This window comes from Haemorhous mexicanus, chromosome 3 (genome assembly GCF_027477595.1).
Source record: "Haemorhous mexicanus isolate bHaeMex1 chromosome 3, bHaeMex1.pri, whole genome shotgun sequence".
NCBI classification, from domain to species: Eukaryota; Metazoa; Chordata; class Aves; order Passeriformes; family Fringillidae; genus Haemorhous; species Haemorhous mexicanus.
In genome coordinates, this window is record NC_082343.1 from 80,853,148 (window position 1) to 80,879,223 (window position 26,076).

Genomic DNA, 26,076 nt, shown 5'->3' on the forward strand with positions numbered 1-26,076 from the left:
CAGACAACACCCCAGGGCACGATAAGCTCTTTATTAATGCTTGCAATAAAAAGAACACTGCAGAACAATGACAAGCCGTAGCCATGGATTTCCACAATCAGAGCTCTACAAGCAGCCAGTGTGTACTCACAAGGTGTTGAGACCTCGGAGGGGGGGGGGGGGGGCGATGTTTGCAGCAAACTAGTGGAAATATTTCCAGCGGAGTTTTCAGGTGATGTCAACAACAGGAAGGATGACTTTGAGGCAGATTTCCATTTCTCATCAGACTCGGCCTTAAAAGTTGGAACAAGAACGTTAAGACTCCTCATTTTCACCCCCAAACCTCCAATCGAACCCCTACGTCGACACAGGTCCCTGTACCTGCGCGGCATCCCGGAGGGTCCGTGTCGGCCCGACGGGGGGGTCCCTCCCCGGGCTGGAATACGGGAACACTTTCACGACTCCGCTCCGGGACACCGGCTTCGCCGCGCTCGTCCCCAGCTGCGGCCCCGCCACCGCCCGGCCACCTCCGCCCGGCCACCTCCGCCATCACCTGTGCGGCCCCGCCGGGAGCGCCCCCGCCCCGCCCGGCCCGCGCTCCCCCGGCCCGCCGCAGCCACACGGAACCGCGGCGGGGCTCACCTGCGCTGCCCCGCGGCACCACTCCCGCCGGGCCGGGCTCGGCACTGCCCCTCCAGCGGCGCCTCCGCCGCCAGGCCGGGGCTGCCCCGAGGGAGGCGCCGCCGCCGCCGCCGTGCCCGCTGCGAGGGCGACACCGAGCGGCCGCGGCGGGCGGGCAGCGCCCAGCGGCCCGGAGCGCCTCCCGCCCCGGAGCCCCGGCCAGGAACACAGGGCTCTGGCCGGAGCAAGGCTCTGCGCGGGCTGGACGCTCTCCTGGACCGAAGCTCCTTTGCAGCTTACTTACGGAAGCTCATAATAATTTGCGTGGGAGCAGAAGTGATCAGCTGGTGTGTGCTACAAAACCACAGAATCACAGTGGGTCAGGTTGGAAGGGACTACAGGGGTCACCTGGTCCAACCTCCCTGGTTAACCGGGGTCGTCCTAAAGCACGTGGGACAAGACTGTGTCCAGACAGCTCTTGTCCCTCCAGTGAGGAAACTTTCACAATCTCTCTGGGAAATCTGTTCCAGTGCATGGTCATCTGCACAGTAAATAAGTTCTTCCTTATGTTCAGGTGGGACTTCCCATGCATCAGTTTCTGCCTGTTACCTCATATCCGAATGGTTGAGACCACCAAGAAGAGCCTGGCTCCATCTTCTTGGTAACCTCCCTTTAGATATTTATACACAGTAATGAGGTCTCCCCTCAGTCACATCTTCAGCAACCAGGCTCAGCTCTCTCAGCCTTTCCTCATAAGAGAGATGCTTCAGTCTCCCAATCACCCTTGAATCATCCTTGTTACCCTCCACTGCACCCACAGCAGCTACATGTCCCTCTTGTATGGAGGAGCCCAGAATTGGACACATTAAAATTTCCCCAATTTCAGAGAGTCCAGATGCCCTGCCCTCCAGCAGACAGCCAGTCAGCAGGCTTTGAAGTCTGAACTGAAGGTCAGAGAGGAGCACCTTGATAGCTGACTGTGCCTGCTTAATGCCCCACCCACCCCTCCAGCTATCACAATATCACTGGGACCTTCTGCTCACTCAAATCATGTGCTCGTGTGGGCAATTATGAGTGAATGTCAGTAATTCACAAACTGGTAGGGAGCCAAGTTGGACAGGACCATCGGTAGACATTGGTGGAGCAGAAAGGAGTTTGTATGAGTAGGCTGAGTAAAATGATAAAAGTGAGATTGGGAGGAGAAGGAGAAAACAGAAAACAAGCAGCTGTTCCCCATACAATGCCTGATCTCACATGCACATCACTTTCAGAGGCTGTTTCTCTGGCTTGAAGGCATTTTCAAAATGCCCTAAATGAACTGATGCCCTAAATAAACGAAACATTGAAGTATCACAAGCACTTCCTAGTTATGTCATGAATATATTATTTGGAATGTTTTTTTAGATTATTCTACTCATGCCTTTTTCACTAAACAATTACTAATTGGTAGTCATCGTTATGTGGCAATAGTCATACCAGAGCATACATACATCAAAGCCCTTGGTGCTCCCCAGGAAAGGTTGATTGACTGACTGACTGACTGACTGACTGACTGGATTTATTGCTCTGATGCCTCCCTGATCTCAACAAGGCTTTGTCAAAACTACAGCATTAATCTGAAATCTGGTGTCATTACTTAAGTTAAAGTGTAGTTGCTAAAACACATAAAAACACACTGTGATTCTTCACGGTACAATTTTGTTTGCTCATTTCAATATTCAGGATAGGCTTACATCATGTGATTTTTATTTCATTTGATACTGTGCAAAATTCTAATGTAGGAATAGAAGTATTTGTGTAACAGTTAACCTGAATGTTAAATAATTTCCATATATGTAAAAGTTGGCAGAACTATTTTATGTTTGATCATTACGACTGAGAAACAAGATGCCAGCACATTGTAGAAAAAAGCTTTCTTGGCACAGGTCTGTCACCAATGTGACATTGTGAAAATTCATGGAAATTTTCACTCTTCAACAGGAACAGGATGAGACCCTATCATGATCCTGCAAACCTAGGTGCAGATAGGCTCCCTATTGTGTGGATGTCAGTGGGACAATTCCCTGTGCTTAAGTAAAATTAACCTTTTCTGATGCAGACAGTTGGTTTTGTATTCTTCTGGATTTTTTTTTCCCTAGTGAGGAGAGAAATGAATCACACAGAAAGAATATAATGTCTACGAGCTGCAGCTCTCCATGGACAAAGTCCAGCCACATCTATCACTGTACATGTCATATATGCAAAACACAACCTCTTATTTACCTCTGCCCTTACTGCAAGTCCTGTGACTGAAGGCTGGGCACTGTTTCATTATGTGCACACAGCTTCAAAGTCAAATGACCTGACAAAAGAGAAAGAAGAGGGAACTGAAAACAATCTGGTGGCAAAGGGACAGAGGAGGAGCAAGTCCTGAGGCAAGTTCTGAGTCCACGATAGGTTATATTGCCAAGGGATTGGCAGAAATGCTTCAGCCCGACTACAAAAACCTATCTGGCAATGGGCCTGGAGTCTATGTGGCTTTGAACCTGAAGATGTGGTCAGGTCACTGATGTCAGTTGTGGGAAGGCTGTGGGAAGAGCTGCATTGCAATCAGTCCTCTTTTTTTGAGTTTCTACACCCTGATTTAGTATTTTAATATATCCAAATTGTTCGCTCTATCATTGGTCATGTTTCATAGCTCTCTGTATAGAAGAAACCTAACACAGACATTTCTGGGCAAGACTCCCTATCCACAGCTGGCCTTTAAACCTAACAGCCCTTTGTGCACGGAAGTGATCAGCTGGTGTGTGAGACAGATGGTTCTCCATTACCCACCTGGAAACACTCTTCCTCTTTCCATCAGTTTTCAGCAGGCTAATGCCTGTCAGGGCTGTCCCAAGACACAATGCTGAAAACACGAGTGGTAAAAAAATCCTATTCCAAACCTAAGTCCTAATTCCTTTTACAGGATTTAACCTTGAAAGTCTTCCCATAATCTTTTAGTACATTGTTAATCTGTTCAAGCAAAACTTTCAAGCAGGTTGATAAGTTGAGAATAAAGGCAGGCCTTTCAATAAATTTGTATATTAATAGCAAGGGGGATTTCTCCCACCCCTGAACAGATGTGTACCTCCTTTATCTCCAGTGGGTTAGTGCAACCTGAAAGGCCTGGTGATAAGATTGTCATGCAGCACAGAGGTCAGAAAAATAATCAGCTGCAGGAAAAAAGTAGAGACTCCAAACAGAAGTCTAATCAATATACTGAATGCAAGGTGGGAGAACAGGATAGGAAGAAGTAGAAAGGAAGAAACAGAAACAGAGGAAAATGTGGTGTTGGAGAATCAGGAATTCAGCTGCCAGTCACCACAGTCGGCAGCATGGGCTGACAGCCAGAGACTAACACACACACTCTGGAGGTTAGACTGGTATAAGATAAGAGAAGCACTGGAAACTCCTGAGAAGGAGCCTGGGTGAGAGGCAGGAGGTCTGTCCTTGCAGAGCAGCCCTGGAGGAAGTAATGGCAGGGAGATGAGGGCACCTTGGTCTGTCAGGGTCATGAAAATCTCAACTTCTTCAGAGATTTCACTACTATGTCTCTTAGTGTTCCTTATTAACCAAGTAAATTATTTCTAAAATGATCTCTCTAACCCATACTGCAAATACATTACCTCCTACCAACAGTGCCTAGCTTAACATTTTGGGCTCGCCCATGTGATGACAGTTGGCATGGAAGGAGCATGGGGCAGGGCAGCAGGCAGTGCTTGGAAGATGGGTGGGCTGAGCAGCGCCAAGCACACACTGGTCCTGCCCATGTCCCAGAGTCTCCCACATGCTGGAAGTGTGTACAGATGATGCAGGACAGTCCCACGCCTGTCTTTGGAGTTCATGCAGGATGAGGTTGCAGGACATGACCAAGAAGAGGAGGCTTAGGGGAAACCTTACCACTCTCTTCAAACTGACTGAAAGGAAGTTGTAGCCAGATAGGGGTCGGACTCTTCTCCCTGGCAACCGATGACAGGAGGAGAGCACATAGACTTAAGCTGCCTCAGGGGAAATCGAGGTTCTACATTAGGCACAAATTCTTCACAGAGAGGGTGATTAGATTCGGAAAGGGCTGTCCAGGGAGGTGGTGGAGTCACCGGAGATGTTTAAGGAAAGACTGGACATGGCACTTAGTGCCACGGTGGAGTTGACATGGTGGTGTTGGACATGGTGGTAGGTTGGACTCGATGATATCGGAGGTCTTTTCCAACCTATTTGATTCTGTGACTGTAAGGATTCTGAGCAGGGATGCTTGTCATAGAAACGCCAGGAGCCCTCTCGGTGCCGCTGCCGGGCACACCTGGCCACTCCGCTCGCCCACCGCGGCGCCCCGCACGCCAGGGACAGCGCCTCGCGTGTGCACCGCGCCCACGGGAGTCTCTCGGGACAGCAGGGCCAGGGCGAGCGGCGGTGGCGCTCGGACCCGCCGGTGAGCCTGCAGCGCCCGGCTACGCCCGCCGGCGCTGGGGTGCCAGCGGCACGGCCGGGCTTGGGAGCGGGCCCGGGCGAGCGCGGAGGCCCCAGCGGCCCGTGACCGGGCGCGTCAGGTGACGCGGGTCACGCCGCCTCCCCGCCCGCCCCGCCGGCAGCTGCGCCGCGCTCCGCCAGCGCCGTGCGGGGGGAAGGAGGGGAGCGGCGGCGGGCGCGGCGCCAGCGCGGGACCTGCGCCCCCCGCGCCCCGAGCCTGCCGCAGGCACAGGGGCCGCGGAGCCCCGCCAGGAGCGCAGCCGGCATGAGCCAGGTGCCGAGGAAGCTGCCGGAGGAGGAAGAGGGGGACGAGGAGGAGGAAGAGGAGGAGGAGATCGTGGGCTTGGCGGGCTACGCCGACGGGGCCGAGTCCTTCTCGGACGGCGACGCGGAGAGCGGCGGCGATGAGGCGTGTGAGTGCCGCTCGCGGCGGCCGCAGCGGCACCGGGGGTGGCGGGGCGGCGGCCGCGGGGCTGCAGGGGTGGGGGCTGGGGCTGGGGCTGCTCCCGGAGAGCCGAGGGGCAGCACCGGGCTCCGAGGGGGCTGCGGAGTAGCGGCCGGCAGCGAGTGCGGGTGTGGAGTGAGGCGGGGCGGGGGCCGGGGTGAGGCCGGGACGGTGGCGGGGGACGCAGGGCCGCCGCCAGGAGGTGAGGTTTGGCGGCCCGCGGATATGGGTCAGGGAGGAGGCGAGGCTCCCGGCGGGGTTTGGGGCACGAGGGGAGCCAGGGCCAGAGGTGCGGGGAAAGACCAGGCGTCCAGAGGGTGGGCAGGCCCCACTGGGGTCGGGGTTCGGCGCTGAGAGGCCGGAAGGAGCGAGGATGCTGAGGAGGTGGCCGTGGGAAGGGCCGGGATGGGGACGGGGTGCTCGGCGGGTTAGAGGGCGCAGGGAGCTCTGAGGAAGGAGCGGGGCAAGGCTGACAGGTAGCAGGAAGCGTTGGGAAGGAGGGAGGAGGCAGTGGGAGTGCAGGCAAAGTGTGTGTGTGTGTGATTTCTCATCAGTATTCTTCAAGTCTGAGGTGAGAGTTATTAGTTATTAGAGGCCACAGCTTGATGATGTGACCCGAGTGTGCCGGGGGGGGGGGGGGGGGTTGAGTGTCACGCTATAAAAGGCAGCGGCCACACGCAGCTCTGTGTCCGGGGCTGCTCTGCAGCTGCGAGTGTCAGTCCCACAGTGTCAGGCTCTGCTAAATGTCCGTCTGTCTGTGCTTTTGGGGAGCCGCCTTACTCACTGCATGTCCGTGTCAGTATGGATGGTGATGCTGAGAAGGACGGGCTTACCAGGAAAAGCAGTCTCATTCAGTAGAAAAAGGAAATGCCAGCTCAGAGCCTGTTGCGTTCATTCAGAGCCTGAATTCATTCTTCTGAGACATATTTCACAAAGGAGCTTGGAGAACTCTCAGTATCGCAGGATAAAAAAAGAAGTGCTTTTTTATAAGAGTGTAATAAAAGGCCACATGCTTTAAGTCTATTTTGATATTAGCATGCGGAACCCTTCTCCTTAAAGGCCCAGTCCTCCAGGCTGCCATGGGAGGTGCTGCATTGACTAATGTAATTTTGGAGAGTGGAGGAAGGTCAGTGCTTTGAGTATAAGCCTTCATGATTAAAAGTTATAGAAATGTCAGACTGTAAGAGCTATAACTGAGATTAAATAAAGTCTTACTTGAACCTGAAGAATTGCCTTCATTTTGATGCAAAGAGAATAAATCTAAATGTGATTCTTTGGTGCTACACTAACTTAGTATTTTCTGTAGAGAAGTAACTCATATCCTGTCTTCAGACAAATTCATTTGGATGTTTTTGAATAGGAAATTGTTAAACTGCTAAAAATTGCAATTGCTTCTTTACAGTAACACCAGAATATTGTACTTGACAGAAAAGAACCTTTACATCCTGAATAGCAAAAGAAGACAGTCTATGCAGGGACTATTTTATACAGGATTGAAACAAAATCCATTTTAACTGTCCAGATTCCCTGGTTTTCTGTTTCATTTTGAATTCTCCAGAGAAAGAGGTAGACAACATCTGAAATGGAAGGGGTTGGGATTTGGGTTTGTGTTTTGTATAACACTGAGCTGCAGGGCTGGGGGCTTTCCCGTTTTTTTGTCCTCTCTTCCTGGCTCTGTACAGCAAGTAGTCCAAAATTCAGTGTCACTGAATTTTGGACTACTTGCCTCCACTTTTCTACAAAGAAGGAATGAAAAGGGCAGTATAAGAACAGCTTCAATTCATGGCTGTTGGCAGTGAAGAGAGAAGCCAGGCTTAAAAGTAAAAGCATAATTTCTTCTTGTAAGTATGCAGAAGATTTCAAAACTTCACATTGGTCATCTCTCACCCTGTACTGGGTTTGTGTCTCCAGCTTCAGTGCTGAAACCATGGCTCTTGTCCTTTGTTTACACTTAGGGTCATATTCAGGGACCTTAAAACTCTTAAATTTGCATAAAGCCTAGTCATATTTTTTATAGATGCACTTTAAAAGTGTTTAGAAGCAGGAAAGCCCTCTGCAGAGCATCCAAGGAAGTGGCTTTAAGACATAACACTGCAGAGTGCTGCACTTGTGGCAGTGTGGAACCTGGTCTTCTGGAAAAGACACTTCTGAGTCTTTTCTGTAGCCATAAGAATTTCTTTCCACCAGGTGTTTCTGCAATGTCTATGAACCCCCAGTAGCTGAACACCCTTCTTCATTGCATACGAGCTTTTTCTGTTAACTCTTTAGTCTCAGACCATCTGTTAGCGTTGAAGATGTTCAGTGTTTTGTAAGGGCATTGTCTTGACAGCAGTCCAAAGTGCTGCAAATACCACAGTCACAGTAGTACTGGAAATGCTACAGGAATAATGGGTTTGAAGGTAAGAGTAGAAAGCTTGGGACTGCTTCTTCTCCTTTACACAGACAAGGTTAAAACTTAATACAACTGAATTAGTGGGGAAAAAAAAAATTTCATTAGCTGTATTAGTTCAAAACTAGACTAAGAGGCTTGCAGTTGGTAACACGAGCAAAATATGTTACTTGAGCAGATGAGCAGTGATGGTTTATTTGGATGTTTGAAAGCTGGTGGGATGTACAGAACGTGGCACCCCCATCCCATACGCCCGCAAAGCACGGGTAATGACCTGCTTTGACAATTAATTGCAATGGATCTGGAACTCAGGATGGACTTCAAAAACTGTTTTAGTTATCTCTATATATCTAATAGTGTAGAGAAGATAGTAAAGTATTCATTGTGTACTGGTGAGACGGGCTGGGACTGCTGCATGCTTTTCTCAACTCCTCGGAGCTGTGCTCTTCTGCATGTTGCAATGCATGCAGAATGCACTCCATAGGCAAGGACACAGCTGCGGTTAGCAGTTTTGTAAGGAATTGAGTGCTTTTCTGGGGGAAAGTGCTTTTAGGTTTGTTGAGTTAAATTTGTGACTACTTCAAAAGAATGGCCTCTAACCAGCATGGCTTCTGTTCTTTATGGCTGCTTAGAAAAGTTGTAACATGAAGGGCTTTTGATATGCATTAGAGACTGGCATTTTACAACATTTACTCTTTGCAAAAGTGAATGAAGCAGGAAATGTGTAGCATCTCACAATAGGGAAATTATCTTTCCCGTTATAGAACAGAGAAGAGTTTAGTGTTTCTCTTGGGCATATTATGATCTCACTCAGTAACCTAGTCTGGGAAGTTGCAATGATACATCTACTGGCATTTCTGTGGCAAATTAAAAAAGGAGTTGTCATGTACTCCTGCACAGGAATGTGGGCAGGCAATGCATCGTCCAATTCCTTTACATATAAGGTAATCTCTTAACTCTCTCTGAGAGGGAAGTGCTGTAGAAGCCTTGCTATCTCGTCAGGTTTGGATGATACTCTTACATTTCCCTGTCTTTGAACTGGCAGGATTTCAAAAGCTAAGTAACAGTCTTACTAGCAGAAGAGCTGATCTTCATTCTTCTCATAGCTAATTCTGTTTGCAGTTGCAACTGTATTTTTTAGTATGGCTTTAATAGAAAGCAATTTCCTGCCATTAAGCATTACAATCAGTAAAAATCTAACAGCCTGGAATAAATTAATACCACATCGTAAAAAACTCCCAAATTATTTAAAATATTTCTTCAGATATATGTGGGGTTTTAGGTTGTTTCTCAAAGATAAGGGAGTTAGGTATGTAGCTTGTCCTCTGGTTGTCTCATCAATGCTAAGAATCTTGGAAACTGCTGTCCACCTTCAACCAAATCTGAACAAAAGACGTCTCAAAGGTTATTAAGTTCCCACAAGTTTGAGGAAAACTGGCATTCAGAAGACAGGAGAAAGCTAAATGAAGTGTCCTCAGAGGGACAAGTGAGCATACATTTGTGTGTTCACTGTGGCAGCAGCTGGCAGATGGGTGTACACAGTGTAGCCAACTGAAATGTGCTGAGCTCCAGATCAGCCACAGCATGTCATATCTATTATTTGGAGCAGATGTCATAAGACATACAGGAGGAAGTTGGTGTTTTTGTGGTGGGAAGAGGAAGGGGACACAAAGTACAAATCCATAAATGAGACTTTGTAAGTTCAGTTGCATACAGAGCAAATGGGAGGCTTTTTATTTTTTTAAACATGCAATAAAGCCTGAACTTGAAGCCTGTTCTTTACAGGTTCTTATAAAATCTTTACAAAGCTTTGAATAAAATATTTTCTCTTCTGATGGCCAAAAAGCAGAGCGAGATGAAGTATACACCATTGAATATTGCATATTTGGTTTGGTCTATTGACAAGGCTGTACCCCCAAAACATAAAATATCTTTACATCATCTTAGAGCAGATGTTTATTATTCTTCTGGAGGTGTGAAGGTGTAGGCACATTTCTCCCAGCCACAGGAGTACTACCTCTGTTCAAGTTGATGGGAAGAGTAGAGGAGCACATTGACCTCAGTTTCTTACACTTTGTAAATTTGTTGTGTGTAGATCAGCAGAAGTGGCCATTGCTGTGTTATTGGATGATATTCTTTCAGAGTTACCTATCCCTGTTCTCTCTGGAAGTGTTTCTCCTGTGCACCTGTTCCTGTCCAGCAGTGCTCATGTGTGATAATTGACAGGAATACAGTAACTGGTAATACCTGCCATGGTCTTTCAATTGTATTTGAAATGGACAGGATCCCTCCGATAATGAATTGAAGACTTCTGTCAGTCACTGGTGACACAGACCAGCACTGAGTGGCACAACCTCTCACAAGCCAGTAGATGGTGCCAGGAGATGTTTTATGCAAACACTGCAATATCTTCAGTTTGAGAAGCCCTGCTTCTCTATCACTCAAATTTGGGAGGCACAAACACACTTTGACAAAGTTCTGTACCCTCCTGGCAGACATACCCTTTGTTTCTGAAAGCTGTAAATGAGGCTTCAAGCACACTAGAAGATGCAAGATGTGGTCACCACCCCTGGGTGCAAAACATGCTCCTAGGCAAGGGATTCCTTTAAGCTTTCCATCTTTTTTTGACTGATAAGACTATGTAATAAATTGGCAGGTTCAAATTGTTACTGAGGTTTCTTGTTTTGGATTTTTGTATTTTGGGAGTAAAGCAGGGCATATTCAAGAATGATACATGTGAATAAATGTGTACCAGATAAGTTTTACAATTCAAAATTTATCCCAGAAAAAAAAAAGAAAAAGAAAAAGAAATGCAATTGTGTTGTGCTATGAAGTATGATCTGAATAGTCTGTGGTGCAGTGGATGGGAGAAGGTCTACCAAACCTCCCTGGATAGTATGTTTAGCCTGTTGTGTGATCAGTATTTTAAGCCTGATCTCTGTGTACTCTGAGTTGTACTCTGTGGATTTAGCACTGAGCTCATTTTTTTTTGCGCTGCTTGTGTTTGACACTGCAGAGTCACAGAGGTGTTTCAAAGCTTTTTACATATAAGGGCAGTGCCAGTTCACCTCAACACCGAAGGACATTTCAAAGTTATAGGCCAACTAAATGCAGCAATTTAGACCGCTTTGGGTGTTTTGATTAGAGATACCTGAAGCTAAAGTGTGTACAGGAATGGATAGCTATACATTCATGCCCTTACAGGTATACCAGCATAGCATGATATAACTGCATCAGCACCAGAAAAAGTAGTGCCAGTTTCAAACTAGGGTAGGTAACACAATGAAAACCCTGTGTTCCCAGGCCTTTGTTTTGCAAATAGGCAGATGATATGCTGTAATCTTATTTATTAGATAATAGACCTTTACGGATTGTAACACAAATTGCTGAGCAGCAGGTGAAATCCTAAGCACCTAAGCACCTTAGAAAAAGACTCTTCATGAGCTCAGTACTGTAAACAACATAGAAGCACTGCTGAGTTGAGCTTTTCTGTAGGTTCTTGCATGTGTGATTTAATTTATTAATTTATTTATCAGTTGATTGATTTTAGAGAAAGGAAGCCCTCAGGTAGAAAGATCATGCAGAGGTACTTAACAGGTCTTACTCTGTTCTTCCAGCATTGTGATGTAGCTATCTGCTGGAAAGGATATTTGTTATCAGATGATACTCTTTTAAAGGAGAGTATATGTGGCATAGTGTTAATTAGAGTAAAATTAGGTTTTTAAAGATGTCTATGTGTGATAACAGATTTTTCACATACAAACAGAGCAGTCAAACCTTCTGCAGTTGCTGTCTTGGAGGTGAGAAGTAGATTTTCTGATAGTATACCCTAAAGGGCAAATAATTCAAGTCAAAATGCCTGTAGCACTGCTCTCTAAGCTTAAACATTGGTAACATTTGCATAAATTAATATAAAAATTTCATGAAAGTAAATATCAAATGCATGTTATCTGGCAGTTACTAATTATATTGCCATAGTATATGCCTTTTCTTCTTGTGTGATTTTATTCAGTTTTGGATTTCAATGATCCCTTCAGTACTGAAGTTAAGCCAAGAATCCTACTCATGGGATTGAGAAGAAGTGGAAAGTCTTCAATTCAGAAAGTTGTCTTTCACAAAATGTCACCGAATGAGACTCTCTTCTTGGAGAGCACAAACAAGATCTGCAGAGAGGATGTTTCCAACAGCTCCTTTGTCAACTTTCAGATATGGGATTTTCCTGGGCAAATTGACTTCTTTGACCCTACGTTTGATTATGAGATGATTTTCAGAGGCACTGGAGCACTGATATTTGTTATTGATTCTCAGGTAAAAAAATGGGGCTTTAAGCTATTTCTTTTCTTCCTTCAGCAATAGACAGATGGGTTGGAAAGCACAGGGTTTTTCAAAGCAAATAAATAATCTACATCACAAACACACATTAAAAGAAGTCATTAAAACTTGAAGACCAGCTTGGCTATTTTTAATCTCTCTCTGCAGTGTGTTTGGAAGTTATCTAATTTGTTTTAACATCTCAAGGTTCTTGCTCAGATTCCTAAGTGCTGACAGCATGAGATTGGTGCACATGCTGGATGTAGGCTCAGGCTTCTACTTATAAAACATTAAAAAAATCAAGCTGCTGTTGAGCTGTAGTACTATTTAAAAATAAGTATCATAAAATATAATATATATATTTTAAAATACTTTCCTAAGTTGTAGCTCTTCTTTTTCCTTTATTAGGATGATTATATGGAAGCATTAGCTCGGCTGCATCTTACTGTGACCAGAGCCTATAAAGTGAATCCAGAAATCAACTTTGAAATCTTTATCCATAAAGTGGATGGTTTATCTGATGACCATAAGATTGAAACACAGAGGGATATTCACCAGAGGGCAAATGATGACCTTGCAGATGCTGGATTGGAGAAGATTCACCTCAGGTGAGAAAAGTTGCTGTGCAGAGAACGCTAGAGAGGAGAGCAGCTTATTTGACAAGTTACCATTTTCTGTCCTCTTGAAGTAGCAGGCAACATGCTTTTGATATATGAAGGAAAGTGATAATCAGAGATACTGCATTTGACCTGAGCCAAAGTATCCTATTTCTGATTGCTGTCTTGAAGGGAAAGATGGAGAGCTGCTTAATAACATATGACAAACATGCCAGAATCCTGTCATGTTTTGCTGCAGTTGCTGTCTTGAAATAAGTTGGCCTGGACAGTGACAACAACCAGTAGAGTTCCAGGCCATGTAGTGTATATGCCACCACATCACTTTTGCCTTCTCCAAAAGCTCTGTGCCACATGGTCCCCTCCCAGTCATTCATCCTCACTGCTGCAGCCTGCTTGCAGCCGCTTGGGAAGACCTGTGCTGTATCTTTGCCTTGTGTCTTCTGGTAAAATGGGTTACTCTAGCAAATGCTGACAAGTAGTGGACTTTGCAGACTGAGAACCAGAGGACATCAAGTTGTCATGGCTTTCTCAGCACTTTAAAGCCAAGTACAAATATACTAAAAAGAGAGGCCTGCTCCATGAGCATGCCAGCTCTTTAGAGCTCTTAACTACTCGACTGCATCACTGCACTGATAAATGGGTCCACAGCTTTCAAAAAGGGGATCACAATAGGCATACTCAGTAATACTCCTCTCCTGAAATTTGATAAAGATTTTTGTAAGAATATCAGCATGGGAGTTGCATTAAAAAGTTCTACATTGAGTTCTAGGTTTCACTGTCTAGGCTGGGGGTTTTTAGTATAGAGATTAAGTCCTGGGTTTCAATCTTTTCATGACTTTTGATCACAGGGGGTAATTGCATTAGTGTAGGCACTAACTGTCTGACAATATTTTATTTCACTCGTATTATGAAAGGAACATCATAATAACAGTATGTGGCTAAAAGGAAAATGTGGTGACATTTTTTTCCAGCTTTTATCTGACAAGCATATATGATCATTCTATATTTGAAGCATTTAGCAAAGTGGTACAGAAACTGATTCCACAGCTCCCAACACTGGAAAACCTGCTTAACATCTTTATTTCAGTAAGTACTTACTATGTCCTTTGTCTGTAGATCTGGCTGTGTCCAATGTGCATGTTCAGATACTTTGTTCACTGCCTTCTTAGAGATCATGAGCAATGTGAACTCTCAGAGAAGTTATCAGAACTTAGTTGAAATGGACCTCCATGCAGCTTGGCATCACCACCATGTCTATTAAACAGCACTGATGAGCTGCTGAGATACTCAAAGTATTTCCTGAGTCACATAAAGTGGGTTAGCTGCCATCACTTTTCTGCTTGTAACATCAATCTGAATGTTGCAAAAGTCTGTGCTGCATGTATGTGTTGAAGTTGCACTTAAACCTTGTATGAATAAATATTTAAAGGAACATAATCTAGTCTGACCTGATATGGGGAGCTGTCTGTAGTGCTTCCCAGAATTAATTTCACTTTGTATCGGAAAGTTTACTGAGCTTAAGAAAATCTTCTTATGTCGTGAAATTTTTAGACATAGAGTCCACCACAACTTTCACTGCTTCCACTGTTATTCTGAAGGCCAGTTAGGGAGTCTTGTATATCTACTGGTTTGTTACCACTGTGGAAGAGATTGCTTGCTCCACTCTTCCTGTATGTCTGATCCCTTCCTTTCCTTTGTGCTGGCTCTGACACTCACTTGTTCCCTCATGGGGTTACTATACCATGCATTTATGCACTGTTTAATTTAGTTAAAAGCAGGTGATGGGGGAGTCCAGCATGCTCTTGTTCTGACACAAGGTAAGAGATGGAAACATGGGGCAGTGAGTAAAGGGGAGCAGTTTGTGAGAAGGGGAAACTCCCTATTTTAGTGGTCATTATATCAGGTCATAATGGCTCTGAAAACTGCACCCTTTCTCACAATATTCTAATTTTGTGCTTAGCATCTAGCACTAATTTCTGAAGCTTCAATTTCCAAGCAAGATACTTCGTTGTGTCTTCTTGTGATTTTGACATAAGAAATTATTTAATATCATTCAGTAGCTTGTAAGATAAAATTAGACTTCATGGTTTCTCAGTATGAAAATGGAGAGAGATAAAAGTTGGATGTGACAGGGAAAGCTAGGAATAGAGGAAGGTCATTCCAAAACTTATTCTCTTACTATTAAACAGCACATTTATACTGTTTCATACTTAATAGTTTGCTACAAAGATCTGTTTCTTCCAAAACAGCTGGACTGTATACCAATTATTATCATGTAGTCTCAAAACTCCATGACAGAAAGGTAATGAGGAACATTACCTTTTCAACAATTCTAGAGCAATTTGAAGTGGTTTTGGCACACAGTCTTTCCAAGAAAGCTGGCTGAATAATAGTCTTCCCTGTGCCAGAGTCACTCCAGTCACTCTTTGTAAGTCAGATCTCTGTATGGAGTCTCCTCACTGCTTGGAGTTGGTGAAGGGTTTGTACAGAATCTCCACATGACCTGAGCACAGGCAGCTTCCTGAATGACAGATGACAATTGCTCATGTGTCTGGAATACCCAGCTCCAATCACACCTGCAGTATCAGGTATAGTTTGTAAGGAAGAAAAAGTATTTCAGATAAATGTGATGTCCAGAAAAATGAGGGAGGTGTACTATTTCCCCTGTTCAGTATGGGAAAAGTCTCAGACTGTTTCTTTGCTCTAGTTTCTAAATGACCTAGGACCATGTGTAGCTGCATCACTGTGTCCTCAGCATGCTTGCTGTTTTTACAAGTATCTTCTGTCTGTAGACAGAGAGACTCAGAATTATTATTTGCAGGATAGATTAAACATCGTTCTCCCTCATACAATTAGTTAGGGGGTGCCTCTTTACCTTGGCAACTTAATAACAATAAATTTTGGCATGGATTTTGGTCACGCCTTACCTCAGGAAGCCAGCGTGTTGGATATCAGGGCGTGGGTGTATTCGTGTTCTACTTTTGAGTTTCAGCAGCATTCACGAGGAAGTGCTTTCATTTATGCCATGGAGACTTCCAACACAAAAAGCTGACGATTACAAAAATAGATCTGCAATCCCTCTTAAGTTCACAGCAGGTTTTTTTCCCAGTTTATAACGCCACAGTGTGTGAGCGTGTTTGAGGAACCATCAGTGTGATAATACTGCTTCTGCATTCTTTAATGTAATTGCTTGTAAATTATTAAATAACTGGCACTAAAAATCCACATTAATCTTATCTGACTAACAAACCAGCTTCATATAGAATGATGCCTGTTTCTTAATTACTGTGGCCTTAACCAATCAAGTTATGTGACATGGGAAAGCATATTTTCATGTGAGGGTTGTTTGGTTTGTTTTGAGGGATATTAAAAGTATGTATTAAAACAAACAATTATTATAGTAAAAATAAAACTAAATACAGTTTTGATCATTTAATGATTTAAATTTTGTAATCTGTAAATTCAAATGTAGTGATAAAAATGAATTAATGAAATCTGCTGTGTGATGTAAGACCTGTTTAAATAATTGTCCAAAACTAATTGCTAACTGGATGTGACTGGCAATATCCTCTTAAGTTCTTTTGAGAGCCACTTTTTAGGGCCAAATTCTGGCTTACTTTCATACATTAAAGACAGAAAAAGATAGGCCTGCTTACCTGTCCTAGAAATTGGGGGAATACTACAACTTTTACTGAACCCATTCTATTTAAGGAATAGAAACTGTCTTCAAATCATCACACCCCACATAGTTGAGAGACATGGTTTGAATTTCAAGTTCCTCATGGTTTTTACCTATCCAAAATAAAATCTCATATATTCATTGCAGATTTTTCACAATGACTCTCTTGGTTCAGATTAACCATGGAATACTCTTACATCAATTCAGAGTGCCTTTAGCACATGTTGCATCTTGTCTGCAGACTGTAGGGTTGTGTCAGATAGAACTGGTGTTTATTCAGACCCTGATCTCATTTAATGCCAGCCTTTCACTCAGTAAGGAACCCACCAGCTCCAGTAACAGAAACAATTGATTTCTTATTGTAATTTTCCCTAAGCATAAATGTTATAATGTCTCTTTGAATATGACTTTTAATCCACCTTTTCCTGTTTTTGTATGACTTTTTATTATTGTTTCTACAATTTCTGTTTGGGTTCTTTTGTGTGCTACGGGTAGCAGGTGGAGGGTGGAGTGTTGAGTAGTTTCTACACAAAAATTCTGGAAAATCCTAAGACTTTTTGGTTACAGTTGTACTAAAAACCCTAGCAAATGAAATATTTGAGGGTATGTGGGTAAATTTAGTGGTTACTACTCCTGGCAGTCCATCCTGCTGTTTCACATAGGTTTCTGTCACCATACAAAGTTCTAAAGAAGCAAATATGTGCAGTTTCTCAGCAGGTCCTACCACAATGGATCAGTTGCAATTGAAAACAAGCGTAGTTTAAGAGACCAATTTCTGCCCTTAACCAGCAGGTGTAACTGCTGGCATGGCAGAATGTCTCAAGACGTTCATGGCAAACGTTCAGAAAACTTTCTGAACTGTCACTGCAAGTACAGGAAGGCTGCAGCACCTGGAGCTCTGAGATGAAAAAATCACTTCTCATTGTTAAATGTTATTATATTGTCATTGGCATCTTAATAATTTAAAGTGCATCTTACCTGTACAGCTGAAATTGTTGCCATGTCTCTCTTTTTGTAATACAGAACTTCACAGTTGACTTCTCATGAATGACACCACAGGGCTCAAGTTTCAGCTGCTTCTGTCTGAAATGACTTGTATTTTCAAATACAATTTTGGCAATGAGTTACAGCTATGTACTTACATGATATTTCAATAGAGTCTTGTAATTAATCTTATTTGACAGCATCTGTTGAACTGTGCAAGGTGCTGTCAGAATTACTGTTTTAAAAATAAAATTACAGAACTCCCATATGTGGCCAGAACAAGCAGCTTAAATATGCATACAATTTTGTTCTTTGTGCTCAAAGAATATAGACTCATAGAACCCTGAAGGCTGAAAGGGACCTTTAGAGATCAGCTGCTGCTCAGAGTCAGGCCAGTTACAGCAAGTTGGTTATGGCTGGGTCCAGTTCAGCTTTGTGCATTTGGAAAGATAGAAACACTACAAACTCTCAGGTCAGCACGTTCCCAATACTTCACCACTCTTCCGTTAATTTTTTTTTCTTGTATGAAGTCAGAATTCCAGCCTGTGCCTTTTGGCTATTGTCCGTCAACACTGTAGTTCTGAGAAGAGCTTGGCTCTGGCTCTGGCTTCTCTGAACCCTTACATTAGGTATTTGTAGATAGCAATGAGTCTTCTCTTCTTCAGGTTGAACAAAGCCATTTCTTTGAGACTCTCCTTGTACATTCTGTGCTTCAGCCCATATATCTAAGGTATCCACAGTGTATACTTTGTTTTTAATATTTTTTTATTACTGACTTACCGAAGTAAGACACTCAGAGAGTCTTTTCCATTATGAAATACAAGAAATTCGCCTCTATACTCTGTTTTTACTAATGGATGTTTGCAGCCTTAGCTCTGTGTGCAGTGATGGAGGAATGACTCCTCTTTAAGAAAATGCCCAAAATACTGCTAGCCATTGTTCAGTAGCATACCTAGTGTTAGAAGTTTTTCTGCCTATTTCAGGAAGTACAGAAAGCAGGAGAGTCACTTTAGTTACTTAACTATGTGTTAAACAGTTGACTTAGAAAAGAAAGAAGAAAAAATTGAAAAGTTCTGTAACTGTACAAAAGAAGCTGAAACTATTAAAACTCGTTAGGGATTTTCAGGGTGGTTTTTGGTGGTTACAGAACTACTGTGGCAGCAGTCCCAAACCATGTTAGAATGGGAATCCCATTTCTGGAGACAGTTCAGTTGGATGGAGAAAATTGCTTGTCTTCCCATATAGATGGATACTGAAGAGTATTTTATAGCTTGTGCTTTAGCAGTTCTGGGAAATTGCCCTTTTTTCCTGCTGGGACAGCTGTGCAGGTGTAATCCTTTGACATCGACCAGCAAGGCTGCTGTTTTCAGTTAAGAAGTACACTTTTTTTTTTTTCCAGGAAGCAGAGGCTTATGGCAGTTTACCTTATCTACACAAAGAGTAAGAGCTAGCATTCCTGGCTAGCTTCTCAGAGCTGTGAATACGATACATCTCCAGTATGGAGAGTGTCTTAATCAGCTTGGCAGGATCACAGGAACATAGCTGTCATCATTTTAGCAAACCTTAGCATTTTAAACATGGCTTTAACTACCACTGCTACATGAAACCTGAAGGCACCATCACAGCGCTGGTCTCTCTCCTGTGATCCTGGAATGTGTTGTACAGAACCAGACAGTAGAACAGCTACAGACTGCAATGGAAAAAATTCTTAATTTCCTTGGAAATCAGTTTCTGAGCAATACTCTCTTCTTTGTCCATCAACATTTTCTTTCCCTTGTTTCTATCTTCTCATATGCCCACTTAGAATAACTTCAGATTACAGCTTTCTTTTATGTCTGTTGCTACAATTAAAACACCAAAATCTTGAACTTGGAAGATTCTTCTGCTCCCCCCTTGTCCTCCCTCATTTTCCACTGAAAAGAAATCTCTCCAGGTGGAGCAGTTTGGGAGTGTCACTTGGCATTATGTCTGCTCAGAGGCAGAAAATATTGGAAGTTTTGTGAGCATTATGGTTTGCTACAAATTCAACAGTGTTGTATGTACAGTTCTTTCAAAATGAGCTTGATTGCAATTTAATTTCTTTAGCCTAGACTTTTTGTATAGCAGGCAAGTAAGGGAACAGAAAAGCTTGGGGTTAATTTGAAAACATGGATTCCACTTTATTTTTCTTTTTTTTCTTCTCTTGAATAGAATTCTGGGATTGAAAAAGCATTTTTATTTGATGTAGTCAGTAAGATCTATATTGCAACAGACAGCACTCCAGTGGATATGCAAACTTACGAGCTCTGCTGTGATATGATAGATGTTGTGATTGACATTTCTTGTATATATGGGTAAGTAAATTGTGAATGTTTTCCATAAAGCTGTGTACTGAGAATCTGAATAGACTCAAAATTGCAGTGATGTGGGTATAAACAATAATGAGCATGGGTAATTTGCCAGGACAGGGGAGGAGAAAACGGCTGGTTTCTGAGGGACTGATCCTTCCCAGCAATAAGCATTGTTCCCTGTACAGTCTCTTTTGTGAGCATCTTCCTCTTTCTATGCTAATAATGTTATTTGGAGGAAGAAGTCAGAAGAAACCAACATAAAATAAAAGGAAACATCATCTTTTTGTTTCCTAGGGATGAAATCAACAGAAGGATGCCTCCTGTTTTAAAAAGAAATGGGGCCATATTTAGTTTTATTTAGTAGCCAGTAGCCTCTAATAGCCTCAGAGAGTTATTTCACTCTCACTTCAGTTCTCTGTTTGTCCTCTATTCCCTACATGACCTTTCTGATTTTTTTTTAATTTCCCCTTCTTGTACATGAGCAAGTGGAAATCTCCTGGGCTGGCATGTACATCTCCTTGCAAATTATGTGTTCAGTGTCTGGGCCCTTGACCAAATGTAATGCCAGCCATTCATGGGAAAGGCAGGGGCACATAAAGAATTAGTGCACTAAGATGCTTATACTTGGAGGCCAGTGCACAACATGCTTAGAGAGTGGTAGGCTGGGCTAGCTTTGCATTTGTACCCACTGACAGACTTCTTGCACTCTTGGAGGAGGTACAAGGGAGAGTCCTGGTGCACACGTGCAATAAGCACTGGAACAATAAACTGTTAAATACTTAACCTAAAATCTCTGTATATTCTACTGTATGTTTCAGATTTTGGAGTCATCACTTCAGTAACTGTGTAAGAACTTGTTTTACAGAGTTATAAAATAAAGGATGCTGATTTTTTTAAGACAAAGATTCTGCTGTGTAGTTCAAAAGAGGAGTATACATTTAATAATTATGTGTACAACACCACTTTTGGGGCTCTTTATTTACAAAATATCATTCTGCCCCTGTGCTTGTGTAGCCATTTAGCATTTATCACCAGAGATCTGCTTGCCATTTTTTAGTTACAGACACTAAAGATGATACTACAATTAATTTTTTGTCCTCTGTTCCTGGACCATCTGTGGAACTTGCCACTTTAATATATTATTGAGACTAATTGTTCTGGGAGCATGGTGATAACTATCCATTTAACAATATCTGTGTGTGCATTCAGGAATGAGGATAAAATTACAATGTTACAATGTACAAAAACATAATACAGTGATCATCATGACACAGCATCTGTGAATGAGAAATCGCTTTTCATAATATGATGTTGCAAAAGCAAACATCTCATGAGGAATGTCTCATGATGTCTTAAACTATCAGTCAGCTGCTACCACTCAAGCAAGGTTACTGAGTTTGGAGTTACCAGTACAGACCTACTGTTTCACATGTTTATGATAAGTCATAATAAAAAGCACCGATTAAAAAAAAAAAAAAAGCAGCCTTGTGGTAAATTGGTGGTAACTTACCGAGGAAAAAATGAGGTTCCAGTTCAGGCACTTGGCAATCAAACAATCTGATTTCTAGCCCCCGATCTGAGGTTTGGTGTGTGATGTGATAAACAATATAATCTCGTTGTCTTCTTAGTTTACTAGTGTGTAGTTTGAAGAAGAGTCTCCCTGAAAGATGAAAATGAAGATTTCATAAAGTTTGAGATTCTTTGGTGAGAAAACCAATGTAGCAGTACTTTTATTAGCTAATCTGGTGTCTTATCTTTTCTTGTTTGTTTGAATACTGCTCTTTAGGCTTAAAGATGATGGCACTGGAACCCCTTATGACAAAGAATCAATGGCAATCATAAAACTGAATAATACAACTGTCCTTTATTTAAAAGAGGTGACAAAATTCCTTGCTCTTGTTTGTTTTGTCAGAGAAGAAAGCTTTGAGAGAAAAGGTATTTTCCCCTTTTCTAGTATTGCATTAATTTTCCCTTATATTAGTGAGTTAATGAATAACTGAGGTTGTCATTAGCTGATAACAGTTTCTAACTGTATCATAAATGCTGAGGTAAGTACAGCTTGATAAAGTTTACATAACATTTTTAAAGGGATGAAAGTACTTGTGCAGGCATTAAGATGGGATGAAATCATAAACATATTTGACAAATTTCTGATATGAAAGCATTTGAAAGTTTACATCCAATGCAGTAAAGATTCCACCTGCAATTGGTGACTGTGTTAATTTGTCTTGACTGACACTGATTTGTACCTGTTGACACCAGCATACACATTTGGTACAGCTTGCCTGCCATAACCAAGGGAAATATTTTGAAACTGACTGATAGAATGTTCTTGCTTTTCTTATATCTGAAAGCAAGCTTTTAAAAAATTGCATATTTAGGACCTAGTCTTATTTAGGAGTGGTTTAATTTTGCAGTTAAAGTGCATAAAATTTCTTTGTCATCTTTCTGACCATGATCAAAGTCAATACTGAACCCTTAGTTCATGACCTCTCTGCCCACTGGCACGATGTTCACTGAGTTGCTGGTCTTTGTGACATGCCCTGAGACCAAAACTCAGCAGTCATCTGGGCTCATGTGTCCCATCTTGTGATAGTAATTTCACCAATCAGTGTTGGTGTGTTTGTGAGCACAGCACTTGTACCATGTCTGCTGGGCTGTTTGACAGCCTGGTGAGCTTTTGATAGAACTTAAACTGGTCAAATGTCTCTTCCATACCCCTACCACCTTTATTGCTTATGAATGTTGGATGCAGTTGCTTTCTGTAGAAAGCATAAAAAGTGTTATTTCTGCATAGGTATTAACAGCACTGTTTCAGAAAGACACCGTGTTGAATAAACATCCATTAGGGTTTGTCCAAAACTGTGTGAGGTTGTTGTGTCTGCATAGTTGGGACACTTGGTAGCCTTCACTCTTCTGCAGTATGGTTCTGGCATTATGGAGATGAGCTTTTTGGGCCTCATGAATTCCAAGTAATATTTTGTCTGAACTATAGGAACACAGAAAACAGTTTCTGGGAAAAAAACCAAAGTGTAACATGGTGGATTTAAACCACTTAAAAATGTGCATCTCCTCTTAGGGAAACTGAAGTGGAAAATGCTGCAGTATTTGAGTTAAGAAAGCTTATGGCATTAATATTAAATGAGGTCATGAGCTCAGTACCAAAATTCTAAAATTATATTGTGGTATTACAGAATTGTAGTGCTCAGTAAATCTTCCAATTGACTACCAATATGGCTTTACAGCTTTTCTGTGGGATTACATTCAGCCCACTAACATGGTAATGTTATCTGCCTATTATGTAAGTATCTAATCTAACAGCATGTCTATTATGTTACTTTTTAATTACAGTGTAAGATGAAATACAGCTAGCTGAGATTTGGTAATAGTTCTATCAAGTATCCATTTCAAAGTTTATGTATTGTCAAAAAATGAAAATTTCTTGATTAATAGATGGTACTTATTTTTATCACAGTTATTCTGTAAAGCAGATTTCCAAAGTGACACCATATTTTATGAAAGATTTCAGTTTTTCTTCTAGTATACTGAGCACTTCTTCAAAGCCCTTTATTAAATTAAGGATCTATTATCTGCCAATGAACTTGTAATTGATTTCTCTTGAAATGTACCAGTATATATAGTAGCAGACATTGTATCAAGCTGTAATGCTTACTGAATTATTTGTATTTCTCAAATGCGCTTTTGCTTAGCACAGAAAAAATTCCTGGACACTGTTCACTGAATATGACCTCCAGACAGAGAGTATGGTATTTCACTAAACATAGAATATAAGCAATGTTTTCATTACCTTATTTATATGAATGTCTTTATTAATATGTAAAACATTTCTGTCTCTGTAGGATTAATAGACTACAATTTCCATTGTTTTCGAAAAGCCATACAAGAAGTATTTGAAGTAAGAATGAAAGTAGTAAGATCTCGAAAACATCAAAGCCACCTGCAAAAAACTAAAAGACCCACTCCCAATGGGACACCAAGAATGCCACTGTAACTGAGGTTTTCTGGCAATGTGGCAAGCAAAGTTTTCATAAAGTTGATGTGACTTCTGCATCTCATTGCACTGAGGGAAGAGGAAAACAAATGGGACTGGTGTATTATATGAATTTTCCCTGAACGTTCAGAAAGCACTGTTTAAATATTTTTATCCAATCAGTTTTTTTCATATAGTGAGCACTTTGAGCAAAATGTTGTATATATAAACATTGAGGTGAGCACTTATAAGAATTTTCTTAATATATGCTGTAAACCTTTTTCATGCCATATTAAGAAAAAACAGCTGTGACAGAAATACTGGGTACATAATTTGCACTTTTTCATGTTTTCCTTGTGGACTTGGACTTTGATAAACTTAGTTTTTATGGTGATTTTGATGCATGGTGTCAGGTAAAATGTATGCTGTAGTTTATTTACCTGCTACAATCAAATTGGTTAGTAAACAATTAAGAAAACTTGGTACAATGCCTTTTTAAATTTGTGACAGCTAATACCTAACATTCATACAGATCTAATTTCATATATTTTTCAATTTGTAAACTGAAGAATAATATTGAAGTATTACAGCAATAAGCACCTTACCAGAGATCATAACTGGTAGGTAAATATTAGCTTTTATAAAACAGGCTTTTGGCCAGATCTCATCCGGAGTTCTCCTTAACACTGGTCATGCCCTTTCTTGGGTCTGGTTTTGTTATTTACCTCAGCATATACCACTAAAATACCTTTCTATAAAGATGATTGTTTTGTAAAACGGCTCTATGTTGCACTGGTATTTTTATAAGGCTTCAGAGGAGTGTGTTGTATCTGTACAGCTGGATTTACATTGCTAAGTTTGTGTCAAGAGCCTGCACGTGTACAGTTGGTGCAATGAAGAATCTGTATGTATTTCCACTCTGGCATTCTGATGTACTGATAAGTCAAAAAGGTGTGAGCACTGGGTTCTGATTCCCTCAATCAGGGGTACATCTGTGATTGAAATCAAGATGAGACCATTAAAATGAGGACTGGACAATCTACCTGCTGTAATAATCAGCGTACATCACTACTTTTTATTTTAATATTGAACATGGGCAGATTTACCACAGGATCAGCCAGGACAGCAGAGGAGTCTCAAACCTAAAAAGAAGTAACACTTACTTTCCATGTTCTGTATTCAGTGTTTTTGTTTAATTAGAGATACAAAATTATAATTTCTAGATGGAAGGGAAACTCTAATTTTTACCAATTGCATGCACAGTCTAACGGTTTTGTTGGCAGCTTTTGGGAGTGAGAAGAACTTGACCAGAATGGGAGGCAGCTTGCTGTACACCAAAAACGGGTAAGGGGAAATGTACCTTATTCCCAGCTGATCTGCCCCTAGCCAAAATAGCTCTGGGGCAGGCAGGAAGATAGAACCAATGGCTCTGTCGAGAGTTGTGTGATAAGTAATGCAGTTCTAGGGGCTCAGGAGGGTAAGAAATACTGATAATAGTGAAAATCACTGATCCTGGTGCTGGTGTGAAGAACAGTGACAGTAGCTGTAGTCAAATCAGAATGTTTCAAAAACACAGAGTTCAGATTCCTTTTGGTACTCTCACCACCCATCATCTTAGTTGAGGGTAATTCTTCTGACTTGCCCCTCAGTTAAAGTAATGCAAAGTTGTTTTCAGAGTTCACCAAAGCAGTGATGGGTAAGAGACACCTTTTGGCAGCTTTCCCGTCCACAGGACTTTCATTGAAGGGCTGCCATAATTTCTGGTCATGTGTTTGTCTTTCATTTTGTTGAGATTCCCCCATTGGGTCACAATCTCTAGCCTCCCTTTGCCCCACCAGGTATAGGTGGCTATGTGAGACTAAGAACACCTACCAGGCTGGGCCAGATTTTTTTTTGTTGTTTTTATGTGTAAATTATGCCATGATAATGGCTATGGTATGAGTCATAACTAAATGTAGCTTCCATATATTTGGCCTGAGTTCTATGTAGCCATGTATGCCCTTGTATTAGAGACTATCAACTTGTTTAAGACAGTGAAGTTGCCTAGTTGCCTCTTGTAGTCACATCTAGAATTTGGAATGGACTATCTAGCATAATTTAGTGAAGGTGATTTTAGCCAACATAAAACTTCCAATTCGATATTATCAGAGTAAATGTAATTTTCATCAGGTTACTTAGGTTTCAAATATAAAATTTAAAGAATGTTTAAAATTCATTAGTTTTAGTGTTTAACTATGGTATT

The 26,076-nt window shown here is 42.0% G+C and overlaps 2 protein-coding genes across 4 annotated transcripts in view; one reads left to right on the top strand and one right to left on the bottom strand.

The window, feature by feature from the left end:
• ANKRD6 (ankyrin repeat domain 6) overlaps positions 1 to 722 on the bottom strand; it is an 86,754-nt gene extending 86,032 nt beyond the window's left edge. For 2 of the 3 annotated variants that reach the window (XM_059842462.1, XM_059842464.1), the window contains exons 1-2: positions 361 to 516; positions 131 to 272 (exon numbers count right to left, since the gene is read on the bottom strand). The gene's annotated coding sequence lies outside the window, so the exon portion shown is untranslated. Of the gene's footprint in view, positions 1 to 130; positions 273 to 360; positions 517 to 621 lie in introns of those variants that run through there. The other variant, XM_059842463.1, reaches the window with a different exon arrangement.
• Positions 723 to 5,249: 4,527 nt separating this feature from the next.
• RRAGD (Ras related GTP binding D) lies at positions 5,250 to 24,876 on the top strand. The gene is made up of 7 exons (XM_059842469.1): positions 5,250 to 5,501; positions 11,935 to 12,230; positions 12,642 to 12,841; positions 13,822 to 13,936; positions 19,704 to 19,846; positions 21,630 to 21,778; positions 23,704 to 24,876. Exons 1-7 carry the CDS (start codon positions 5,354 to 5,356, stop codon positions 23,853 to 23,855), a joined length of 1,203 nt encoding a protein of 400 aa, XP_059698452.1. The 5' UTR covers positions 5,250 to 5,353; the 3' UTR covers positions 23,856 to 24,876.
• The last annotated feature ends 1,200 nt before the right edge of the window (positions 24,877 to 26,076 follow it).

Excerpts from the sequence above, each read along its gene's own strand:
- RRAGD (XM_059842469.1), top strand. The coding sequence starts at position 5,354 with ATGAGCCAGGTGCCGAGGAAGCTGCCGGAGGAGGAAGAGGGGGACGAG. Across the intron at positions 5,502-11,934 it reads GAGCGGCGGCGATGAGGCGT|TTTTGGATTTCAATGATCCC; the intron begins GTGAGTGCCGCT and ends GATTTTATTCAG. Across the intron at positions 19,847-21,629 it reads GACATTTCTTGTATATATGG|GCTTAAAGATGATGGCACTG; the intron begins GTAAGTAAATTG and ends ACTGCTCTTTAG.